Source organism: Brachyhypopomus gauderio, chromosome 12, assembly GCF_052324685.1.
Source record: "Brachyhypopomus gauderio isolate BG-103 chromosome 12, BGAUD_0.2, whole genome shotgun sequence".
In the NCBI taxonomy this organism is placed as follows: Eukaryota; Metazoa; Chordata; class Actinopteri; order Gymnotiformes; family Hypopomidae; genus Brachyhypopomus; species Brachyhypopomus gauderio.
Window position 1 is genome coordinate 11,719,202 of NC_135222.1, and position 20,415 is coordinate 11,739,616.

General features: G+C 40.3%; 2 protein-coding genes across 3 annotated transcripts; one reads left to right on the forward strand and one right to left on the reverse strand.

Annotated features, from left to right (window-relative positions):
- The first annotated feature begins 225 nt into the window (after positions 1-225).
- csrp3 (cysteine and glycine-rich protein 3 (cardiac LIM protein)) lies at positions 226-5,878 on the forward strand. Of its 2 annotated transcripts, none has more exons than XM_077023149.1 (6): positions 226-326; positions 1,173-1,312; positions 3,642-3,813; positions 4,108-4,240; positions 4,414-4,507; positions 5,334-5,878. In XM_077023149.1, the coding sequence occupies exons 2-6, from the start codon at positions 1,201-1,203 to the stop codon at positions 5,405-5,407; spliced, it is 585 nt and encodes a 194-aa protein (XP_076879264.1). In that variant the 5' UTR covers positions 226-326; positions 1,173-1,200; the 3' UTR covers positions 5,408-5,878. The 2 variants fall into 2 exon arrangements, with proteins under 2 accessions (XP_076879264.1, XP_076879263.1); XM_077023148.1 differs by having other exon boundaries at positions 227-326; positions 1,138-1,312.
- On the reverse strand, positions 5,424-20,035 carry zdhhc13 (zDHHC palmitoyltransferase 13). The gene is made up of 17 exons (XM_077023147.1): positions 19,888-20,035; positions 18,436-18,647; positions 17,328-17,450; positions 17,123-17,200; positions 16,645-16,789; positions 16,365-16,429; positions 16,079-16,241; positions 15,797-15,922; positions 13,972-14,105; positions 13,042-13,144; positions 9,666-9,788; positions 9,466-9,528; positions 9,185-9,278; positions 8,966-9,049; positions 8,650-8,807; positions 7,488-7,585; positions 5,424-6,882 (listed from the first exon to the last, which is right to left on the reverse strand). The coding sequence occupies exons 1-17, from the start codon at positions 19,909-19,911 to the stop codon at positions 6,738-6,740; spliced, it is 1,938 nt and encodes a 645-aa protein (XP_076879262.1). The 5' UTR covers positions 19,912-20,035; the 3' UTR covers positions 5,424-6,737.
- Positions 20,036-20,415: the final 380 nt, after the last annotated feature.

Genomic DNA, 20,415 nt, shown 5'->3' on the forward strand with positions numbered 1-20,415 from the left:
TAATTACATGTTCAGTTATCACAAACTAATAGTCTAGTAGTAGCACAAGTGCAGATTCCTTTGAGTGCTCTAGCACACCTATACATCATTCTGTTTTAAATGCAGAGATTTGAGCTGTCACAGCAGTGACATTAACATTAACATGCCTTTGTCAGCAGTTATTTTAGGAAGACTATAATCTGGTTGTCAGCTACACTTTTGCTCCTGGTAAGAGGGGGTGTATATTGTTGGGTTAAAGATGCCCAGTATATAAGGTCTGTCCCTGAGGGTCCTGAATGCACTGAGGAAAGAGCTGGGTGTGTTGGGGCTGCCTGTGTCATCTGTTAGTAAGTAGCGGGCAAGACTTGTGCATTTTATGCATATGAATTACTTTGCTAACCATATAAATCTTTGAAACCAGAGTACTGTGTATAACTGGCATTTGGCATTGTGCTGTTAACCCTAAAATATAGAACTGAAGCCTTGGTTTAGTCATTATCAAACAACCAGGCACCTAATCTGTGAAAGTAATACTTAAATTTAATATTTTTTAGTAAATGCAGATCTATTTAATGTTTAAGGACATGTTAACATTATAAGTCACAATGTAATCCATACATTATTATCTAATCAAAACGTGATATCCAACTTTAGACTTAACTGAGTGGCTTTACATTTCCTTTAAAATACAATATAAATGTAGATAGCATTTGATTTGTTAAGGACATTTAGAGGTATAACATGTTCATTTGGCAGGACATATTAGCAGGTGTTATGTATTTTCCAAGCTGGTGCTTTAGTGATGGAACTATTTGTGGAGACTTATCAGTGCATTCCTCTCTAGTGACGGGAGTGCACATGCTTTGAACAGAGCAGTTGACTCAAAGATAACATTCATAGTTTTTATAGCCTCAAGATCACAACCTCATCAAAGGTCACCTGTTACTATCTACGTATGGAAAAGATGTGGAAGGAGAACTGCTTATGAGACCAGTGGATCACATTTAATATAATAGAAGTAATAGCTTAGAGAAAGTTTATGGAATAAGATTTATGCAAAAATATTTGCTTTGTTCATTGTAGTGAAGTCATAGACATCAGCATCAAGAAATGGTAAACATGCAGTAACACTCATGCCTTTAATCATATTGCTAACAGACCTCTGGGGGCTAAAGTGAGTTATCTTGTTCAAGCCTAAATAAAGACTTGTTCAAGCCAAGGATGCCAAACTGGGGCGGAGGAGCTAAGTGTGCGGCCTGCCAGAAGACTGTATACCATGCTGAGGAGATACAGTGCAATGGCCGGAGCTTCCACAAGACCTGCTTCATCTGCAGTGAGTTCAACACTATTTGTTCAGCTGGTGTGGAAATTCATATTGGTCAGTTCCCTTCTTGTTCTCTCATCCTCTTTCATCCGTTTTGTCTCCGGTCAGTTTGCTCTCAAAAAGAAAGATTTAAACAAGAGACAACTTGTACAGGGTCGTTTCTACATTCCTAGGGTTTGTATGTATTAAGTTGTACATCAGACAAACAATACAGAACAATTCACAATGGTTTTGGAACACACCCATCATTCACACATTCCCTGGTGTGACTCTACTTACTCTAAAGCTCAGTAAATAATCTCCTTATATTTAATTGCTTCATGTTAATCTGTTTGGCATAGGCTTGCTGCCCAATGAACTGCTCTGGAGGGTGTTCTTTATCATCCAACAGAGGCTCATTATGCTGGAACTCTTAAGACCTTAGTCAGTGGCCTCCTAAAGAAGGAACAGTACACATGGTCTGCAGGCAGAGTGTACGTTAATTAGGAATATCCAATGGTGTCAGCCAAGAGCTATGTTAATGGACACAGAATTCCACCAAAAGCCATACTAATTAAGGAAACTGACCATTCTATCCACCCATCGCATTTCAAATGTGAACAAATAGTACGTTACAGTCATTTATTGGGTGTAGGGCATGGAGCAGAGCACGAGAAGGGAGACAGAAGGGAACACTGTAAGTATTCAGGCTTTGATAATTCTCCTTGCAATTAGTTACCATTCAGGAACTGTGTTTTCTTTTAACTGAGCTTGGCACTGGCAGTAGGAGATTTGGTCTCCCTGCAGCTCCTGCCTATTTAGCCTCAAATTAGGCACTGATGCGATGCCAGTCTTGTTGGGAGCAAGAGCACAACAGCTGACATGAGGCAGTCAGGAGATGACAGGCCTTGCAGATCAGGAGGCTGAGGTCAGAGTCCAGCTCAAGCTCCAGCCTTTTCAGAGATAGTGTTTAGTAGTGTAATCACATTGTGCAGATGGATCATTTAAGTCAGTCAAAAGTAATCACGTTTCACATTTGGTATGTTTCAGACTCATCTTAAAATAGATTTAGCTTTTTTTCTCTTTAGTCTACAGCCAACAATGCAAAAAAAAATGTTTTTTAGAATGTCTTGTAAATGTATTTGCAAAAAACCTTTATACGTAGCACCTCTAAAGCACCTTTAGAATTACACTGCAAGCTTGGCATGCCTTTCTATTGGATGTTTCTTCCATTCTACTTATTAAATAATTATTAAAACTTAGCCAGGTTGGATGGGGAGCACCAGTGCATTTTCTGGTCTCCCCACAGACACTCTAATGGGGTTCTAACTCTAGCTGGACCACTCCAGGAATTTCAGTTTTCTCTGAGGCCCTTCTGTTTTGGTGGTGTGCTTTGGGTCACTTTTGTGTTGAAATGGAAACTGTTGCCTCAGATTGAGGGCTGCTCTAAATTTTTTGAAGATTGATCTATTTTTTTCACATCACATGTCCTTTAATCCTGATTATGCTGTGATCACTGTGATTGACAGAATTGTATGAATGAAGTTTTGCTAAGTACTCTGTATTCCACTGGGAATTATGGACAGTGCAGTCATCATTTTATCAGATCAAATAAACTTCCGTTTCATGGTCAGTGTTGGGTACATTTTTGGTACCCATGGTTTCCATCTGGTCACTGCACCAAGGTCTGATTGCTGGAGTGTTATACTAATAGCTGCCCTTCTATAAGGTTCTCCCATCTTCAGAACTCCAGATCTCATTCAAAGAGACAACTGCATTATTGGTTACCTGTCTAACCAAAACACTAACTAAACTTCTAAACTTCCCCTATTTGAGAATGATTTGATAATACTACACTCTTCACCATAATTGTATCTTTCCACAGCTTCATTCTTTTATAATTAGACAAACCTGTCTATATACAAGGTCTCACAGTCAATAGTGTGTTTGCCTTTCCTATTTGTCCAGTCAAATCAACTTCTCACAGATGGGCTCCAATGAAAGCAAAGAAGCACTCCAAAGATTATTGTCAGAAGTATGTTACACCAGGGCTCAATTGTTAGTCTCATAAATATTTTTGTTTTGAATAAACTTTAATGCATTTACAAAAAATTCTACAAACATCAAATGAATCTGAAACATCAAATTGTGAAAAGGATTAAATGCTCTGAAAACATTGTATATACACAGAATCTGCACTTAATAATACAATGTACCATATTATGTTATACAAAAGCTGATTGTTTTGCTCCAGCAGAGAGCATGATAAATTAACCTCAAAATCAAGAATCAAGTCCTGAGTCAAATTTCTTTTTCTAACACCTGCAGTTATTTCCCAGTCCTCTTTATGTTTTCACAGTGGCTTGTAGGAAGGGCCTGGACAGCACAACAGTAGCAGCACATGAGTCAGAGATCTACTGCAAATCCTGCTACGGCAAGAAATATGGTCCAAAAGGGTATGGATATGGCCAAGGTGCAGGAGCACTGAGTTCAGATCCAGTGGACAATCAAACCCAGCTCCAGTCTGAAGAGTAGGTCCAGGAAATCTCAGTAAAAATTCACAGAATGGATGAGTTGTACTGGAAAAAGTGACCAGAGCCATTTTTTGTTGACCCTTGTTTTTAATTATTATTTTGAATAAAACAGTGGATTTGCATTTATTCAATCATAATTTTTTTTATATGAGAAAATCTTGTTCCATTTCTGTTCAGAATTTTGTTATGTTGCCTGTGATAAGAAATTCATCTTCGCCACCATGTCACAAACAAGTGACATATGAAATAACCTATATAGTGCATGAACAGTGGTCTTTGTCATCTTTTGAGGCCCAGACCATCTCAGCCCTCATCCATGAATGCCAATCCTGTGAAGTTTGCCCAGAAGTTTGGCAGTTCTGATCATTGTCCACGATGTTCCAAGGCTGTCTACGCAGCAGAGAAGGTCATGGGTGCAGGCAAGGTGAAACCAATGTCTTGATCATGCATTACATGTCTAACAAGAACTCCATTCTTACTAAATAACATAAAAACCACATAACATAAAAAATCCATAAAAGTAGCATCACTATTAATAGAACTTAATAAAATCATTTCTATTAGCAAAGTAAATATTACATTGTGGTTTATCTGCAGCCCTGGCATAAGACCTGCTTCCGTTGCCTGCTGTGTGGAAAGAGTCTGGAGTCAACCACAGTGACTGATAAAGATGGTGAACTCTATTGCAAAGGTATACACCAATTGTGGTGCACTTTCCTTCGTTTTCTTGTGCTGATAAAACTGCATTAGCCCACATTAGTGCAGCTAATCCTCTTACTACAGCTTAAATATGCTCTTCTGAATCTTTCACTCTGGAGAGCATAAATGCCATTACCATCTCTTGATGCAATCACCTCACTCATCCTCCTGTAAGAGGTGCACAAGTACTCTTGATTATGGTCTGGATGAGCTGCATATTTTAAAAAAACAGCCCACTAAGGACTGTTTCTGATAAATGGTCACTCAGCATAATGGACTTGATGGAGTGACAAAGAATTAGAATCAGATCATGTTAACCGGCAAATGTGAGTGAACAAACAAAGAGCTTTCATGAACTCTGGGAGAATGTTTCATCAGCTGAAAGCGAGTGAACAGCTTTGATCAAGAACAAACTGGATAGAATGTTTGGAAATGATACACTCACCACATTCACCTATCTTGCACCTTTATCAACTAGTCATTTAATCACTTAATACAGGGACACTGCCATTACAAGGTGTAGTTACCATGCATGATTTGTCAGCCACACTGTCTCACTAGTTTTCAGAAGTGTTGGAGGAAGGGTAATGCAAATCAAAAGATAGCCCACAGTCTCTGACAATTAAGAGGCGTTTCTAATGATAAAATAATTCCAATAACATGGTTGAGGCTGTAAAAATTAAGGATATTCAAAATACATTTTGCTCAACTTCCCACAGACCTGTGAGATGGTTATTCAGAATTCAAGCTTCAAGCTAGAGTGGGACGACAATCAGTTACTGATTATATATATATATATACTTTTTTTTCTTTTTCAGTTTGTTATGCAAAAAACTTTGGTCCTAAAGGACGTGGCCTAGGCAACATGGGCGTGGTGGAAGAGGGTGACTGACCTACTGACCAATCCTAAATATCAAATATTTTTTTATTTACATGGATGACAAATCCATCTACAAAGATTGTATTGAGAGTCCATTGAAAACATAAATTCAGCATGGATCTCTAAAACACAATTCGTAAATGTTAACTTTTGATTTTGATATTTTATTAAGGTAGCACACCCACAGATGAATCATCAGGCAACTGCATAAAATGGAAATAATAAATGTAACACTTCCATTAATGGGGGGAAATAAGCTATCAGTTTGTGTTCATTGCATCAGTTATGCCTCTCATTCATAATGAATACGAATCACTTTGCCCTCATAAATTTCACCAGCATTTGTAAAAGGTGCTAATTACTTATGCATGTTAATTTATACAAAACTCTTCGATTGCATGTTCTGACTGAACAGATAAAGACATTCGTTTATATAAAATATTAAAAACACACTGCAGCACTGCAGATGATGTGACAATGAAATACCTGGTGCGTTTTTTTTTTTTTTGTTTTGTTGTTTTTTTTAACCAGAACCATTTATACTTGTTGAATCACATCATTAATCAAAACATCTAGCTGAAAGGAACACTGTCAGAAGCAACTTACAAAACAGAGTTCTATTGCAAAAATGTATTTTACTTACAGCACAATGCGCTTTCCCAGTCATTAAAAAACAGCATCAAATTAGACACAAAAGAGAGTCCAACAGAGGGCAGCACTGAGCCTTCACCTCTGAAGAACATTCAGTGACTGAAACTGCACATAATTATAAAAGATCAGAGCAGTCATAGCTGGAACATTCAGAGTAGTGGTCAACAGCTAGGAAAAAAGTATTAAGAGTGGGCAAATGTTGCAATTATGAGCAAAGAGTCTACATATGAAATACCTTGGTCCCTCTGATGCATGGTCAGGTTTTGAGGGGGGAAAATCATTTTAAGAAATTTGATTACCATTACTTTTAATTCAGCAGAAAAACATGTTTATAGTGGTTTCTCTCCATAAAAGGCTCAATATAAAAGTGTTATGGCTAGCTATGTACATTTTCTGGCTAACTGTTCCTTTGTTTACAAAATAGTTCAGATCAAAATATACCAGTGTATATCTATACATATGCACCTTTACAACTCTATTCAGCCTTTAAAGAAGTTTTATAAGGCAAAACAGCCTTCATTATTAAAGTACAAAGAAGTTTTTTTCGTGTCAAATATATTACAAAATAAGGCAGACAGTTGCAACGACATGCCAATACTTCAAGTGTTCTGTTATGACTGCACCCCACTGGTGTGTACTGCATTAAAAGGCCAGAGGTTGTGGAGGAGTGTCGGGTTGCTCCCTGTCGGGCTCACACTGTGTCCAGGCTGCTAAACATGGGGTGATCCCTGTTCATCCCCAGTGGGAACTCCACCGACCAGTCCAGCACCAGTGGCTTACACAGACCACAGCAACGCAGCTGGAAGAAGTTTACGAGGTTCTTCAACACACCATGACTGTCACACACACGCGCGCACACACACACACACGGTAGACAAGAGGAGTGAAGGAGAGATACGGTAGAAAGCAGTGAAAACAACAATTATTTTAGATGCTATCTTAAATATTCAGAACATTTATATTTTTGCATTTAGTAGGCACTCATCTCCAGTGTGACTTACATATGTATCAATTTAAGAGTACGTATGCTCCCTGGGACCCATGACCTTATGACCTTGGGTGTGTGTATGTGTGTATTATATATACATTGGATATTTTTGGGTGGCAGAGCCAGTGACTGTCTCTTAACCACTTATAGTTGAACCAACACTCAGTGAAGATGAATCACCCTCCAATAAAGAAAATGCCAGTGGGAGCCAGAACTACTTTGGCTTCCCTTCAGGTTCAGGCAGCTTGACATGGGTGATGGTGTACATGGATGGGGGGATGCCACTGTGTAATTGTACACTTCTTTGCTGTACCCAATAAAGGGATCAGTGAGTGGAGCGGTGAGGGAGGTGTTATTGTAAACATGTGAGTGATCGACTCTTCCTCCAAGTAAAATAATACTGAAACATTACAAATTCGCTTTTCAGAATCTTTATAGGGCAAGTGTAGTTACTTGAATGGGTTCTGTCTGAGGGAGAAAGAGTTAGGCAGCTTCTTCTGCCCATACATCAAACTGGTCCTCTCAGCAGTTGTCAGACCAAAAAAAGCAATCTGAGAGAGAGAGAGAGAGAGAGAGAGAGAGAGAGAGAGAGAAAGAGAGAGAGAGAGAGAATTTGATTCAAATAATCAAACCAGTAAACAGGAACAGTGCAAGTCATATAAAGACTCATGGCAGAAACATGTTCTTTAGCTTTGAGATTCTATTTCCTAATGATAAGAGATTTTCTGGTTTTAAAATAGCTGTATGCTGATGAATACTTAATTTTTAAAAAAGAGAGAAAAAGTGGTGACTCTAGAGACATCCTCACAGTGATCCTCACACCATATGCATTATTCAGTGAGCACACGCTTCACAATGAGGACAGAAAGTAAGCACGCAGAAGTGCACCCTGAAGAGCACAGGAGCCTGATCAAAGCCAGGGCTCCATGAGAGGAATGTGGGGAACTCCAGCAGACTCCTCCAGTAGCGTGAAAGACAGACAGGAGGTGAGTATCAAATCTGCAGATCACATCCACACAGAGAAGCTTCTGCAGTATCTAAATCTGACTATTCTGGTAAAAGGCTTCACTTATGCACCTTTCCTTTTTACAGTATCCTTAATTTTTAGTAATAATCTAAATAGGAGTGGGATATATACTAAATAATACTACATCAAATGTGAAATACCCGCTGGTGAATTTCATGTCACAATAATAATAAATAATAATAAGTTAAACTTATATAGCGCCTTTCTAGTACCCAAGGACACTTTACAAAAATCCCATGAGATAGAAAAAATAATTAAATAAATAAACAAACAAACCACAATATGACTAGGTGAATGGGAGAAAATACTGAGAGAAAAGGTGAGTTTTAAGCTGAGTTTTGAAGGAGGAAAAGGATGAACAAAGGCACACTCTCTGTAGCCCCAACAGTTGCTACTATTCACAGTCAGGTCAGTGAACCACAAACTATACAATCATTTTGAAAAATTAGATATAGAAATTATTAGATCTGATGGTGAATTCTATAATTCTATATTCAATAGCATTTACTTTGTGGTGTTTGATCTGTACAGTGCACTGGGGGACTGGACAGAAGTTCCACTAATTTGGAAAGGGGAGGATTGACTGACCTGGTACAGCTGCTGAGCAAGCACGACAGAGGCCCAGGTGGTGTGGAAGAGGGCCATGCAGAAAATGTAGAGGACCCACGGGGAGCAGCTAACAAACCCAGTCAGCGCTCCCCACAGACCTTCATCTGTATAATGCCCAACGCAATGCTGCGACCAGTCTGTGGATACACTCACACAAACAATTTTTCTTATGAGACTTAAATGGGCTTAATGTATATGAATGATCAGGGCTCAACACTAAAGATGAACATTTCTAATTGCTCAAAAATCCATCTGTTGGTTGAGTAGCTGGTAATGTCTGGCAATAGCAACTTACACATAAGGCTGCCATAACACATCCAGCAACCCAGCAGGGTCAGTAACATGAGGAACAGGACAAAGAACTGATGATTCCTGGCACCTATAGGAAGAAAGATAAAATAAATGTGGTTATGTGGCATAATAGAGTGAGAATAACAGAGAAATAGCTGGGAAAAGAGCTTAAGAGATATATAGAGAGAATAAGAGGGCATAGGGCTTTGATTTTGCAGCTCACCTATACAGCCATTTATCCAGACGGAATGGTGGTCCTGTTTGGCGACACATGCATTACAGGAAAAGCAGTGGTGGGCTCTCATTGGTTTCCGCATCTACAATAATGTGCATACACACACACACACACACACACACACACACACACACACACATGAACTCACAACTGGTGAGGCGACATGGGTAGGGTTTGTGGCCTGTGATTTTCAAACAGCCTTTTTTAGAAGCAGTGGCCAGTGCATTTGATCCAGGTGGTTAGCAGGGGCTGTTGCGGTACCAACTCACCATACACGATGTGCAGAAAATTCTGGGGTCCAGACAGCCAGCTTCAGCCAGTACCACAATATTCTACAGGAAATGGAAGCAACCAATTAAAATATTACTTCACTTCCCTAAGGAACCAATTAGGTTCTACAGACTAAAACAAAATATCAGAAATGGGTCAGCATGCCAAAGCAGCAACCTCCAAGCATGGGCATAATCACCTTCTTCTTCTCCTCCTCTGTGACTCTGATGATCCCAGGGTCAGTCCTGCATGTGCGGAGATGGTAGTACAGGAGAGCCGTGACGTTAACCGTGAACAGCACCTGCACCATAGCGCTGGGGCCATGTGACCACTGCAGTCAAGGGACTTACCACACATACACTCACAGCAATGTCTAGATACAAGACAGGCTATAAATACTACATGTGTAAACATCCACTCCATGGATCACTACCTTATCGTGGTGGAAGGATTTTTGTGCCTACATGATGGTGTAGGTACATGTACATTGTCATGGTCTCTACCCATTGGGCCCAGCCGGGCATAACCCGAAGGAGATACAATGGGTCAACTTTCCCATGGGCCCACCACCTGTGGGAGAGGTAGTACTAGGGGTCCAGGGCATTGTGGATCGGGTGGTGGCCGAAGGCATGGGGCCTTACTGAAGCTGGCTCTTGGGACTTGGAACGTAATCTCTCTGGTTGGGAAGGAGCCTGAGCTGGCGTGCGAGGCAGCAAGATTCCAACTAGATATAGTTGGGCTCACCTCAACACACGGTTTGGGTTCTGGAAACAATCCTCTCGAGAGGGGCTGGAATTTATTCTTTTCTGGAGTTGCCCATGGTGAAAGGCAGAGGGCTGGAGTGGGCTTACTTATAGCTCCCTGGAATGCTGCCTGTGTTTTGGGGATTTCCCTGATAGACAAGAGGGTTGCTTCCCCATACCTTCGGGTTGGGGAACGGGCTCTTACTGGACTTCTTGTAGTCCTTGGAGGGGATACTGGAAGGTGCCCCTTCTGGGGATTCCATTGTTCTGCTGGGGGACTTCAATCCTCACATAGGCAATGACAGTAGGACCTGGAAGGGCATGATTGGGAGGAACAGACTCTCTGATCTGAACCAGAGTGGTGCTCCTTTATTGGACTTCTTGTGCTCATCATAGTCTGTTCATATCAAACACCATGTTGTAGCACAGAGGTGTCCATAAGTGCACATGGCACCAGGATACATTACAGGACTGTCTCAGAAAATTAGAATATTGTGATAAAGTGCTTTATTTTCCGTAATGCAATTAAAAAAAATGAAATGTCATACATTGTGGATACATTACAAATCAACTGAAATATTGCAAGCCTTTAATTGTTTTAATATAGCTGATTATGGCGTACAGCTTAAGAAAACTCAAAAATCCTAACTCAAAATATTAGAATATTTCCTCAGACCAAGTAAAAAAATAAAAAATATAACAGCAAAACAAAATCAAACATTTGAAAATGTCCATTAATGCACTCAGTACTTAGTTGGGAATCCTTTTGCACAGATTACTGCATCAATGCGGCGTGGCATGGAGGCAATCAGCCTGTGGCATTGCTGAGGTGTTATGGATGACCAGGATGCTTCAATAGCGGCCTTTAGCTCATTTGCATTATTGGGTCTGGTGTCTTTCATCTTCTTCTTCACAATACCCCACAAATTCTCTATGGGGTTCAGGTCAGGGGAATTGGCAGGCCAATCAAGAACAGCAATGCCATGGTCAGTACACCAGTTACTGGTGGTTTTGGCACTGTGGGCAGGTGCCAGATCATGCTGGAAAATGAAAGCATCATCTCCATAGAGCTTTTCAGCAGATAGAAGCATGTAGTGCTCTAAAATCTCTTGGTACACAACTGCATTTACTCTGGACTTGATAAAACACAGTGGACCAACACCAGCAGCTGACATGGCTCCCCAAACCATCGCTGACTGTGGGAACTTCACACTGGATTTCAAGCAACTTGGATTTTGCTCCTCTCCAGCCTTTCTCCAGACTCTGGCGCCTTGACTACCAAATGACATACAAAACTTGCTTTCGTCTGAAAAGAGGACTTTGGACCACTCTGCAACTGTCCAGTGCTTCTTTTCCATAGCCCAAGTCAGACGCTTCTTCCGTTGTCTTGAGTTCAGAAGTGGCTTGACCATGGGAATACGGCTATTGTAGCCCATTTCCCGGACACGTCTGTGAACAGTGGCTTTTGATACCTGGACTCCAGCTTCAGTCCACTGTCTTTGAAGCTCCCCCAAATTCTGGAAGCGGCTCTTCTTCACAATGTTGTTAAGGCTGCGGTCATCCCTCTTGGTTGTGCAGCGTTTCCTGCCACATTTCCCCCTTCCAACAGACTTTTTGTGAATGTGCTTTGAAACTGCACTCTGTGAACAGCCTGCTCTTTGAGAAATTTCTTTTTGTTTCTTACCCTCCTGATGGAGGGTGTCAATGATGGTCCTCTGGACAGCAGTCAGATCAGCAGTCTTCCCCATACTTGAGATTTAGTTTACTGAACCAAGCTGAGTGTTTTTCAAGGCTCAGGAAACACTTGCAGGTGTTTCGAGTTAATTAGACGATTCAAGTGATTAGTTGAATAGCCTACTAGGATACTTTTTCAAGATATTCTAATATTTTGAGATAGGATTTTTGAGTTTTCTTAAGCTGTACGCCATAATCAGCTATATTAAAACAATTAAAGGCTTACAATATTTCAGTTGATTTGTAATGTATCCACAATGTATGACATTTCATTTTTTTTAATTGCATTACGGAAAATAAAGCACTTTATCACAATATTCTAATTTTCTGAGACAGTCCTGTAGGTCGCAGTTCGATGATGGAATTTGTAGTTGTGTCGTCAGAGTACGGTCATCCGGGAGAGACTCGGAGTAGAGTCGCTCCTCCTCCATGTAGAGAGGAGCCAGTTGGTGTGGCTCGGGCATCTGGTCTGGATGCCACCTGGGAGCCTCCCTGGTGAGGTGCTCTGGGCATGTACCACTGGGAGGAGACCCCGGGGGAAGACCAAGGACACACTGGAGAGATTATATCTCTCGGCTGTCCTGGGAACTCCTCAGTATCCCCCCAGAGGATCTAGAAGATGTGGCTGGGGAAAGGGAAACCTGGGCCTCTTTGCTTAGGCTACTGCCCCAATGACCCGGACCCAGATAAATGGATGACAATGGATGGGTGGACATATTGTGTAAACATATTGGACAGTGACAGTTTGGGGTGTTTTGGAACTGTGTTTAAGCATAATACACTTCAAATGAAACATTGACTAGTGAAATGTAGTGTTGCATAGGGCAGAATACCAAGTTTTTATAAAAAATATATACAGAGCAAACATATAGAGTAAATCATATAGGGCTTTTTATATACAAACCTCTGTGAATAATAATAACTGGATAATCAAATTACCACCTTGAATGAAATTGCCATGTTTAGTATTTGATTATGATGTCTACCTTGAACTCTGTAACATGCAGACAGACAGACAAAGGTGACAGTTCTGTTCTGAACAGTTTGGGTCAGGCTACTCTCTGTGCATGTAGGGGTGTGTGTGTAACGTTAAAGGATATCAGGTAAAAACCAAAAGCACCAGGTTACCATCATTAAGAAGATCGAAGCTGTGAGACTAGTGGAGGGAATCAGGGACTGAACAGCAGAGTTTGCCACCTGCCTACACACACACACACACACACACACACACACACACACACACACACACACACACACACACACACACACACACACACACACACACACACACACACACACACACACACACACACACACACACACACACACACACACACACACACGTCAAATATTGCCAAAGTATGGCTTCTCTCCACAACCTTAATAAAGAAAAAAATGTTAGTTTTAAACTTTAAATCTTGACTTGAATAAATAGATAAAGACAAACAAGATATTTAGCCTGCTGCCTGAGGAACGCTTCAAACTTTTAAAAGAATCAGAATGCAGCCAGTGCCATCTTGTGGTGGTAAATAATATTGTGTCTGAAATATACTGATAAGAGAATGCATTTTCTCTATCAACTGTGCTTTATGTTTTTGTGATTTAATTGAGAGTTAGTAAGGGAAGTGGCATAAAAGTCTCAATTTTCCCATTCAGGTGTCTGTTGCATATGCAATCTTTATATTAAAGCAGATATAAGCTATTTATATATTACAGCTCTTGAAAATGCAGGCTTGGTAATCAGCTGCAAAAACATTGATATGTCCAGCTGTGTTATCCCATCAGGAAGCTACAGGGTGCTTCTGTCACTTGTGTGCACACAGCACATGGAAGAGTAGGCTAAGGTGCATGTGTTTGTAGGGATGGGCACTAGAACAGATTTGTAAGCTGAATTAAGTGTATAAACAGAAATAACTACATTATGAATATAAGAACAGTGCATCCAAGGTTTGCATAAGGTGCTAGGGTTATAAGAGTTTTTCTGTATGCAGGGTTCGAGTGTGTGGTGTGATATGTGCATCTGTATACCTGCAGGTGAGGTTGATCACAGCAATTACACATGCCAGCAGCACACCTTTCAGGAGCCAGGACTCAGTTTGCATGTCAAATATAGCCCCCACGGCCCACAACACACACACGTTGAATAACCACTGCAGATAAACCTAAGAAAGACACAAAGAGCAATAAAACAAATGGAGTTAAATGATACAACTGTGAAAGCATAAACATGTATCTATATGCATCTCGATCTATAGTATATGGTGCGGGTCATAAAATTTGAATATCATGAAAAAGTTGACTTATTTCAGTAATTGCATTTAAAAGTGAAATTATTAAACTCATTCATTACACACAGACTGATGTAAGTCAAGTGTTTATTTTAATTTGATGATTAAAACCCCAGACTCAGTATCTCAGAAAAAATGTTAATATTGTGCAAAGGTTCAATATTGAAGACAATATTAAACAGCTAATTAATACCTGTAAAGGGCTTTAAATGGTTTTTCAGTCTAGTTCTGTGGGCTACACAATCATGGGAAAGACTGTTGACTTGACAGTTGTCCAAAACACAACCATTGACACCTTACACAAGCAAGACACAAAAGGTCATTGCTAAAGAGGCTTGCTGTTCACAGAGCTCTGTGTCCAAGCACAGCTTGGCGAAGGGAAGGAAAAAATGTGGTAGAAAAAAAGTGTACAAACAATAGGGATTACTGCACCCTGGAGAGGACGGTGAAACAAAATCCGTTCAAAAATGTTGGTGAGATTCATAAAGACTGGACTGCAGCTGGAGTCTTCAAGATCCACCACACATAGACATACGTGAGCCATGGGTTTCAGCTGTTGCATTACTTGTGTCACATCATGTTTTGTTCTCTTATGAAAGTACATTTTGCATTTCCTTTGGAAATCAGGGACCCAGAGTCTGGAGGAAGAGAGGAGAGGCACAGAATCCACGTTGCTTGAGGCCCAGTGTAAAGTTCTCACAGTCAGTGATGGTTTGGGATGCCATGTCATATGCTGGTGTTGGTCCGCTGTGTTTTCTGAGGTCCAAGGTAAACGTAACCATCTTCCAGGAAGTTTTAGAGCACTTCATGCTTCCTGCTGCTGATCGACTTTATGGAGATGCAGATTTAATTCTCCAACAGGACTTGGCACCTGCCAAACCAGTCCTGGTTTAAGGACCATGTTATCCCTGTTCTTAATTGGCCACTGAACTCACCTGACCCTAACCCCATTGAAAATCTATGGGGTATTGTGAAGAGGAAGACGCAATATACCAGACCAAACAATGCAGAAGAGCTGATGGCCACTATCAGAGCAACCTGGGCTCTCATAACACCTGAGCAGTGCCACAGACAGATTGACTCCATGCCACACTGCATTGCAGCAGCAATTCAGGCAAAAGGAGCCCCAACTAAGTACTGAGTGCTGTACATACTCATACTTCTCCTGTTTATACTTTTCAGTTGGCCAGCATTTCTAAAAATCAGGTTTTTGTATTGGTCTCAAATAAAACAAATTTTTTTTTGAGATACTGAATTTGGGGGTTTCATTAGTTGTCAGTTATTCATCAAATTAAAATAAATAAACATGTTAAATACATCGGTAACTGTTTCGCTTTTTGAATGGAATTACTGATATAAACTTTTTCATGATATTCAATTTTTTTGACCAGCTCCAGTACACAGCATCAATACACAGATTAAAACCAAACAAAGGCAAAGGTATAAGCCAAATGTGCATTATGAGAAATTTTCAGATCTGGTTTCTTCTCTTTACTCATGTTCCCAAAGCATCATAAACTACTGCATATTTTTAGAAACACCACAGGGTGTGCGTGTGTATATACCCGATATCGGGTGAGAAGTCTTTGGCAGGGTGAGTTGGCTTCGATGCGTTCCTTCTTCACCACGATAAGCATGTGAATCAGTAAAGGGCTGTGCACTTGGTGGGCCAGGTCAATCGGTGTATGACCCTGCAAATACAAACACACATGTATGCACGCATGCACACACGCAGAAAGGCCAGGTTGCACCTATTAGAATGATCCCAGCAGGTCCCTCCTGGTTTTCAATAGTCTCAGCAATATTAGTGTTGGGTGGGTATGGTGAACGTGGTGCGGTGTGCTCACGTTGTTGTTCTGCAGCTCTACACTGGCTCCAGCCTCCAACAAGAGGTGCACACCATCCACGTTTCCAGCCAGTACGGCGTAGTGCAGCGGAGAGTTCTGGTTCACCTTGTCAACTGCGTTCACTGACGCATTGCACTTCAGCAGGAAGTTTGTGGGCTCAGGGCTGTTAAAGAGTAAATACATAAATACATCACAAATGGACCGTGAAGAGTCAGTGCAGATGAGCATCATACATATTATTATATAATATATAGTTATTTAATAGTCATATAGTGATAGCAATTACCCAATTATTTTTTGTGCAGCCAGCATCAAACAGGTTTGTCCATTTATGTCTGGTACATCTACTTCCTATGAGGACAAAGACATTCATGTTTTGACGTTCGCAGCGCAAATGGCTTTCAAAAAACAATAATACTGAAATCTGAACCATGTGGATCATTGGAGAGATCACTGTTACTGTGTCTCCAATTCACTGCAATGATATGTCATACATACATGCCTTTATATTTCATATCTGATCTTTGGATAGGCCTAACTTCATATGTCTTCTATGTGAGTCTCACCTGACCCTTGGCCATCAGGTAGGCTGCTATCGGCATGTGTTGGAAGAGCACAGCGAGATGCAGGCCTCGATAACCCTCGCCGTCAGCCAGTGAGGGATCGGCCCCATACCGCATCAGTTGGATGACCATCTGCAGGTGGCCCTGTCTGCATAGCCACCAGGAATGACGACAACCACACAGTCTCAGGCAGTACCACCACTAGTACAGACATCTATATCCAATAGCAATGCAGTACATTACTACATTCTAGCAAATGTATCCCCATACTATGTTCGAATTAATAAGAATGACGTATTTCAGCTGCATGGCCCTTTGATTCACAGTGCACCTAATGATACACAACATAGACAATATGGTACAAGTTGCAATATTAGTCACAGCTAGGACAGCACAGGACAGAGTAAGGATAGGATGGATCTGTGGATGGGATGACACAGAACAGTCATAACTGCTTATGCAGAACAAGAGTGACATTCACCTTATGGCCCAATGGAGTGGGGTAGAACTGAGATCACCGCCAAGCTGGTCTACGACTGCTCCCTTCCCTATATAATATCTGCAGCAGGAGAACAGAATAAACATGCGGCACCACTTCAGTACAGTACAATCTGAGCTGCACTGCTAAACCACAACTGCTAAGCATGGAGGAGGGGTACTGTGCAGAGAGAGAAGCAGGCTCCTACTTGACCAGATCTGCCCGGTTATTGATAGCAGCCCAGTGTAACAGGGTAACATTCTCCTTGTCTGGTTGTCGGACATCATAACCAGCTTCTACCAGCTCTTTGCAGCGCTCAAAGGCTCCGAACCTGTAACCAAAACATTGCAATTTACATGAACATGAAGAGCAACATGGATGGAGTATTGACTGAGTGTCAGGTGTGCTCACATCCAAGCAATGAACCATCAAGCGAATACAGGCCATGTGGAAAGGAGCTAACCACATTTCAAGTGATTCATTTTAATGTTGACATCTTGTTTCTGCTTCTTTACACACTAATACCTCCACCTTTCATTTCAGGCATGACAACAAGACTATCAGCTCTATACCTGGCAGATTATCACTTTGAGAAGGCTCTAGCTTGGCAACAAATATTAAGAGAATCCTTGTGTAAATATCATCAGCCCTCTACAAGTGTTTCAGAATGCAACAGCACAAGTGGCCTTCAATCTCCCTAAGGTCTCACATGTGACTCCTCTGTGCACTTCTTGTCGCTTAACTCCTGTAGTTTAGTAATAATCTGGCTCAAGGGTTTCTTGAATTCTGACCCATCTATGATACTATCTAGGATGAATTATGTGAACAGATGCAAAGCACTTTATAAGTCACTCTGGATAGGAGCATCTGCTAAATTCCCTAAATGTACATGCAAGATCTTCTACAGTAAGCACATAAAATCTAGAACAGTGGATTAAATCTTGTAGATTAAAGCTGCAGTCTTTATCAAAGACCTTCAAAGCATGCTAAGAGACACACAGTCCATTCTCAATATTATTCAGAAGAAGTAGAGACAGTGTTCAATCAAAGCCTTGTGTGGTCACCAGTAAGAATTCAGCCTGCAGGATTTTCGTACTCAACCATCTAACTTCAATGTTTCAGTTTAGATACTATCAGCTACTTAACAATGGTAGCTCTGTGAAACCAGGGAAGATTGGAAATGCTGTTTATACTTAATGAAGTAGGAACACCTTCAGGAAATAGAGAAGTCTCTTTGCACAAGATTCTGGGTGTGACACCCCTGCATATTCATGACACTTCACTGAAAACACCAAAGACACACGTGTGATACATACTGTGTTGCCTTGACGATGTCCCAACTGCTACTGTCATCCATGTGTGAGTATTTCTTGGGCTGCTGTGTGGGATCTATCATGGTGTCACTCCTCTGGTTGAACTGGGCATGGAAACCAGGCATGAAACCATGTGTCATGCCACCAGGCCCATGGCTGTGGGAGTGGCCACCATGACCATGGCAACCATCTTTCATGTGGCCATGAGAGTGACACTGAAAAAAAAGATGTTTATAAAGTGCTCACTTTTCAGTTGATCTGGACAAAATAAATAACACACACATACATGCATGCATACATACATACATACATACATACATACATACATACATACATACATACACACATATATACATATATATATACACACAATATTGTGTTGTTGCTGACTTTAATTCTACATGACTTGTAATATATTAAAACATGTATATGAACCCATATTTTGGCATATTTAATCTTTTGACCAATATTTAAAATGAAAGTGTAAATGGACACATATTACATATTATAGTGATAAGTAGGCCTACTATTATATAATAATGACAGCCTAATTTATTGTCAACAATACAAAAACACATTAATTAGATCTTAACAAGGTATAGCTGTCTCAGCTGTGATCTCTGCTGTTAAGAGAACTAATTGGTCTAAAAGTTTTAATTCCTCAAGTATTAAATTCTTAGAGGTGCAAGAAAAAGTTTATGAATCCTTTTAAAATTACAAGCATTTCTGCAAGGATCTTCAAATGCTATCGTTTTATAATATCCTTACTATAGGTGGTTTACCAAATGAAACTTGATAACTTTGAAGGAATTTAACATTGTGGAATAGACGTATACTAAAATATATTGTACTTTAATTGCTGTACAAGTGAAGTTAATGCAAATTTAAAAATTAACACCAAGTATAAATAAGTGTAAATGCTAAGCCTCACATACTTTCCCACCAATAACCTTGTTTAAACCATTTATTCAGTAAATACGTAGCATTAAAATGCAATTATGAACCTACGCAAAACAAAGAGGTGGCAGAAGATGGAACACATCATTTATCAGGGTTACTTTGCCAGAGGTTACTTGAGCAACTATTGCTCTTAAATCAATATTACTGCCATTTCATCCTAGTGAGAGAAAAAGAGAAAAACACATAGCTAGCTCTATAGTTTATCAACATAGCAATCTAGCAGCTATCGCTAGCTAATGAGCGTTTTGAATTTTCACTAGGATGATTCAAATGAGAGTGAATTCGTAGAACATACCACGACATGCAATTACGCATTTTTAAAGAACTGATTTCCTGTCATAACAATATGATAACCAGCAGGTTCAAAGGTTCGGCTCACAAAGGATAAGCAGCTGTGCAGATAACCAGCTAGGCAGCTAACCTGCCCCGGAGACAATATTAAACATTTCAGCACGGAAAGAATGCATAGAACCAAGAAAAAGACAAAATATTCACCCCGTCGTCTTCTTTCCAATCCATTAGTATTGCATGTAGCGGCCAAACAATTCAATCAAAATAAGTTAATTAATCTGGCTAGCTGTACCCTATATCGAACTTCCTGGATACGAGACACAACTACTAGGCGTCGATTGGTCGATTTATATCAACGTCGTTCTGTACTGCGTAACCGGTTTTGCAAGAACTACAGGCACTGACGAAATAGAAATGTTGAAGTTATCTCATCATCATGGTCTTCTAGCCCAAAAATGTAGAGCATGAGGTGTATTCAAAATTCATAATGTTTCAGCCCTTAATTAAGAATCAGTTTTATTTTCCAGGCTTGTTATACACAGTTATTAATCTTTGAATTCACATGTAGCATACCAAGCAGATAATCTGGCACAAGGACTAATAATTAATCTACAACTATACAGAGAGCACAAATAATTGGAAATTAACTAGACAGAAAAAATATATATATATATATAGCCCCAAGTGGCAATAGGGGGACAAATCAAAACTCCCATTTTTTCCTGGATTTTA

Bases quoted from the DNA above. Each gene is read 5' to 3' on its own strand.
- csrp3 (XM_077023149.1), top strand. From the start codon at position 1,201: ATGCCAAACTGGGGCGGAGGAGCTAAGTGTGCGGCCTGCCAGAAGACT. The intron at 1,313-3,641 runs GTGAGTTCAACA...ATGTTTTCACAG, and splicing joins CAAGACCTGCTTCATCTGCA to TGGCTTGTAGGAAGGGCCTG. The intron at 4,508-5,333 runs GTATACACCAAT...TTTCTTTTTCAG, and splicing joins TGGTGAACTCTATTGCAAAG to TTTGTTATGCAAAAAACTTT.
- zdhhc13 (XM_077023147.1), bottom strand. From the start codon at position 19,911: ATGGATTGGAAAGAAGACGACGGG. The intron at 14,106-15,796 runs GTATATACACAC...TGTCTTTCTTAG, and splicing joins GACTTCTCACCCGATATCGG to GTTTATCTGCAGTGGTTATT. The intron at 9,050-9,184 runs GTGAGCTGCAAA...TTCTTCCTATAG, and splicing joins CTGGATAAATGGCTGTATAG to GTGCCAGGAATCATCAGTTC.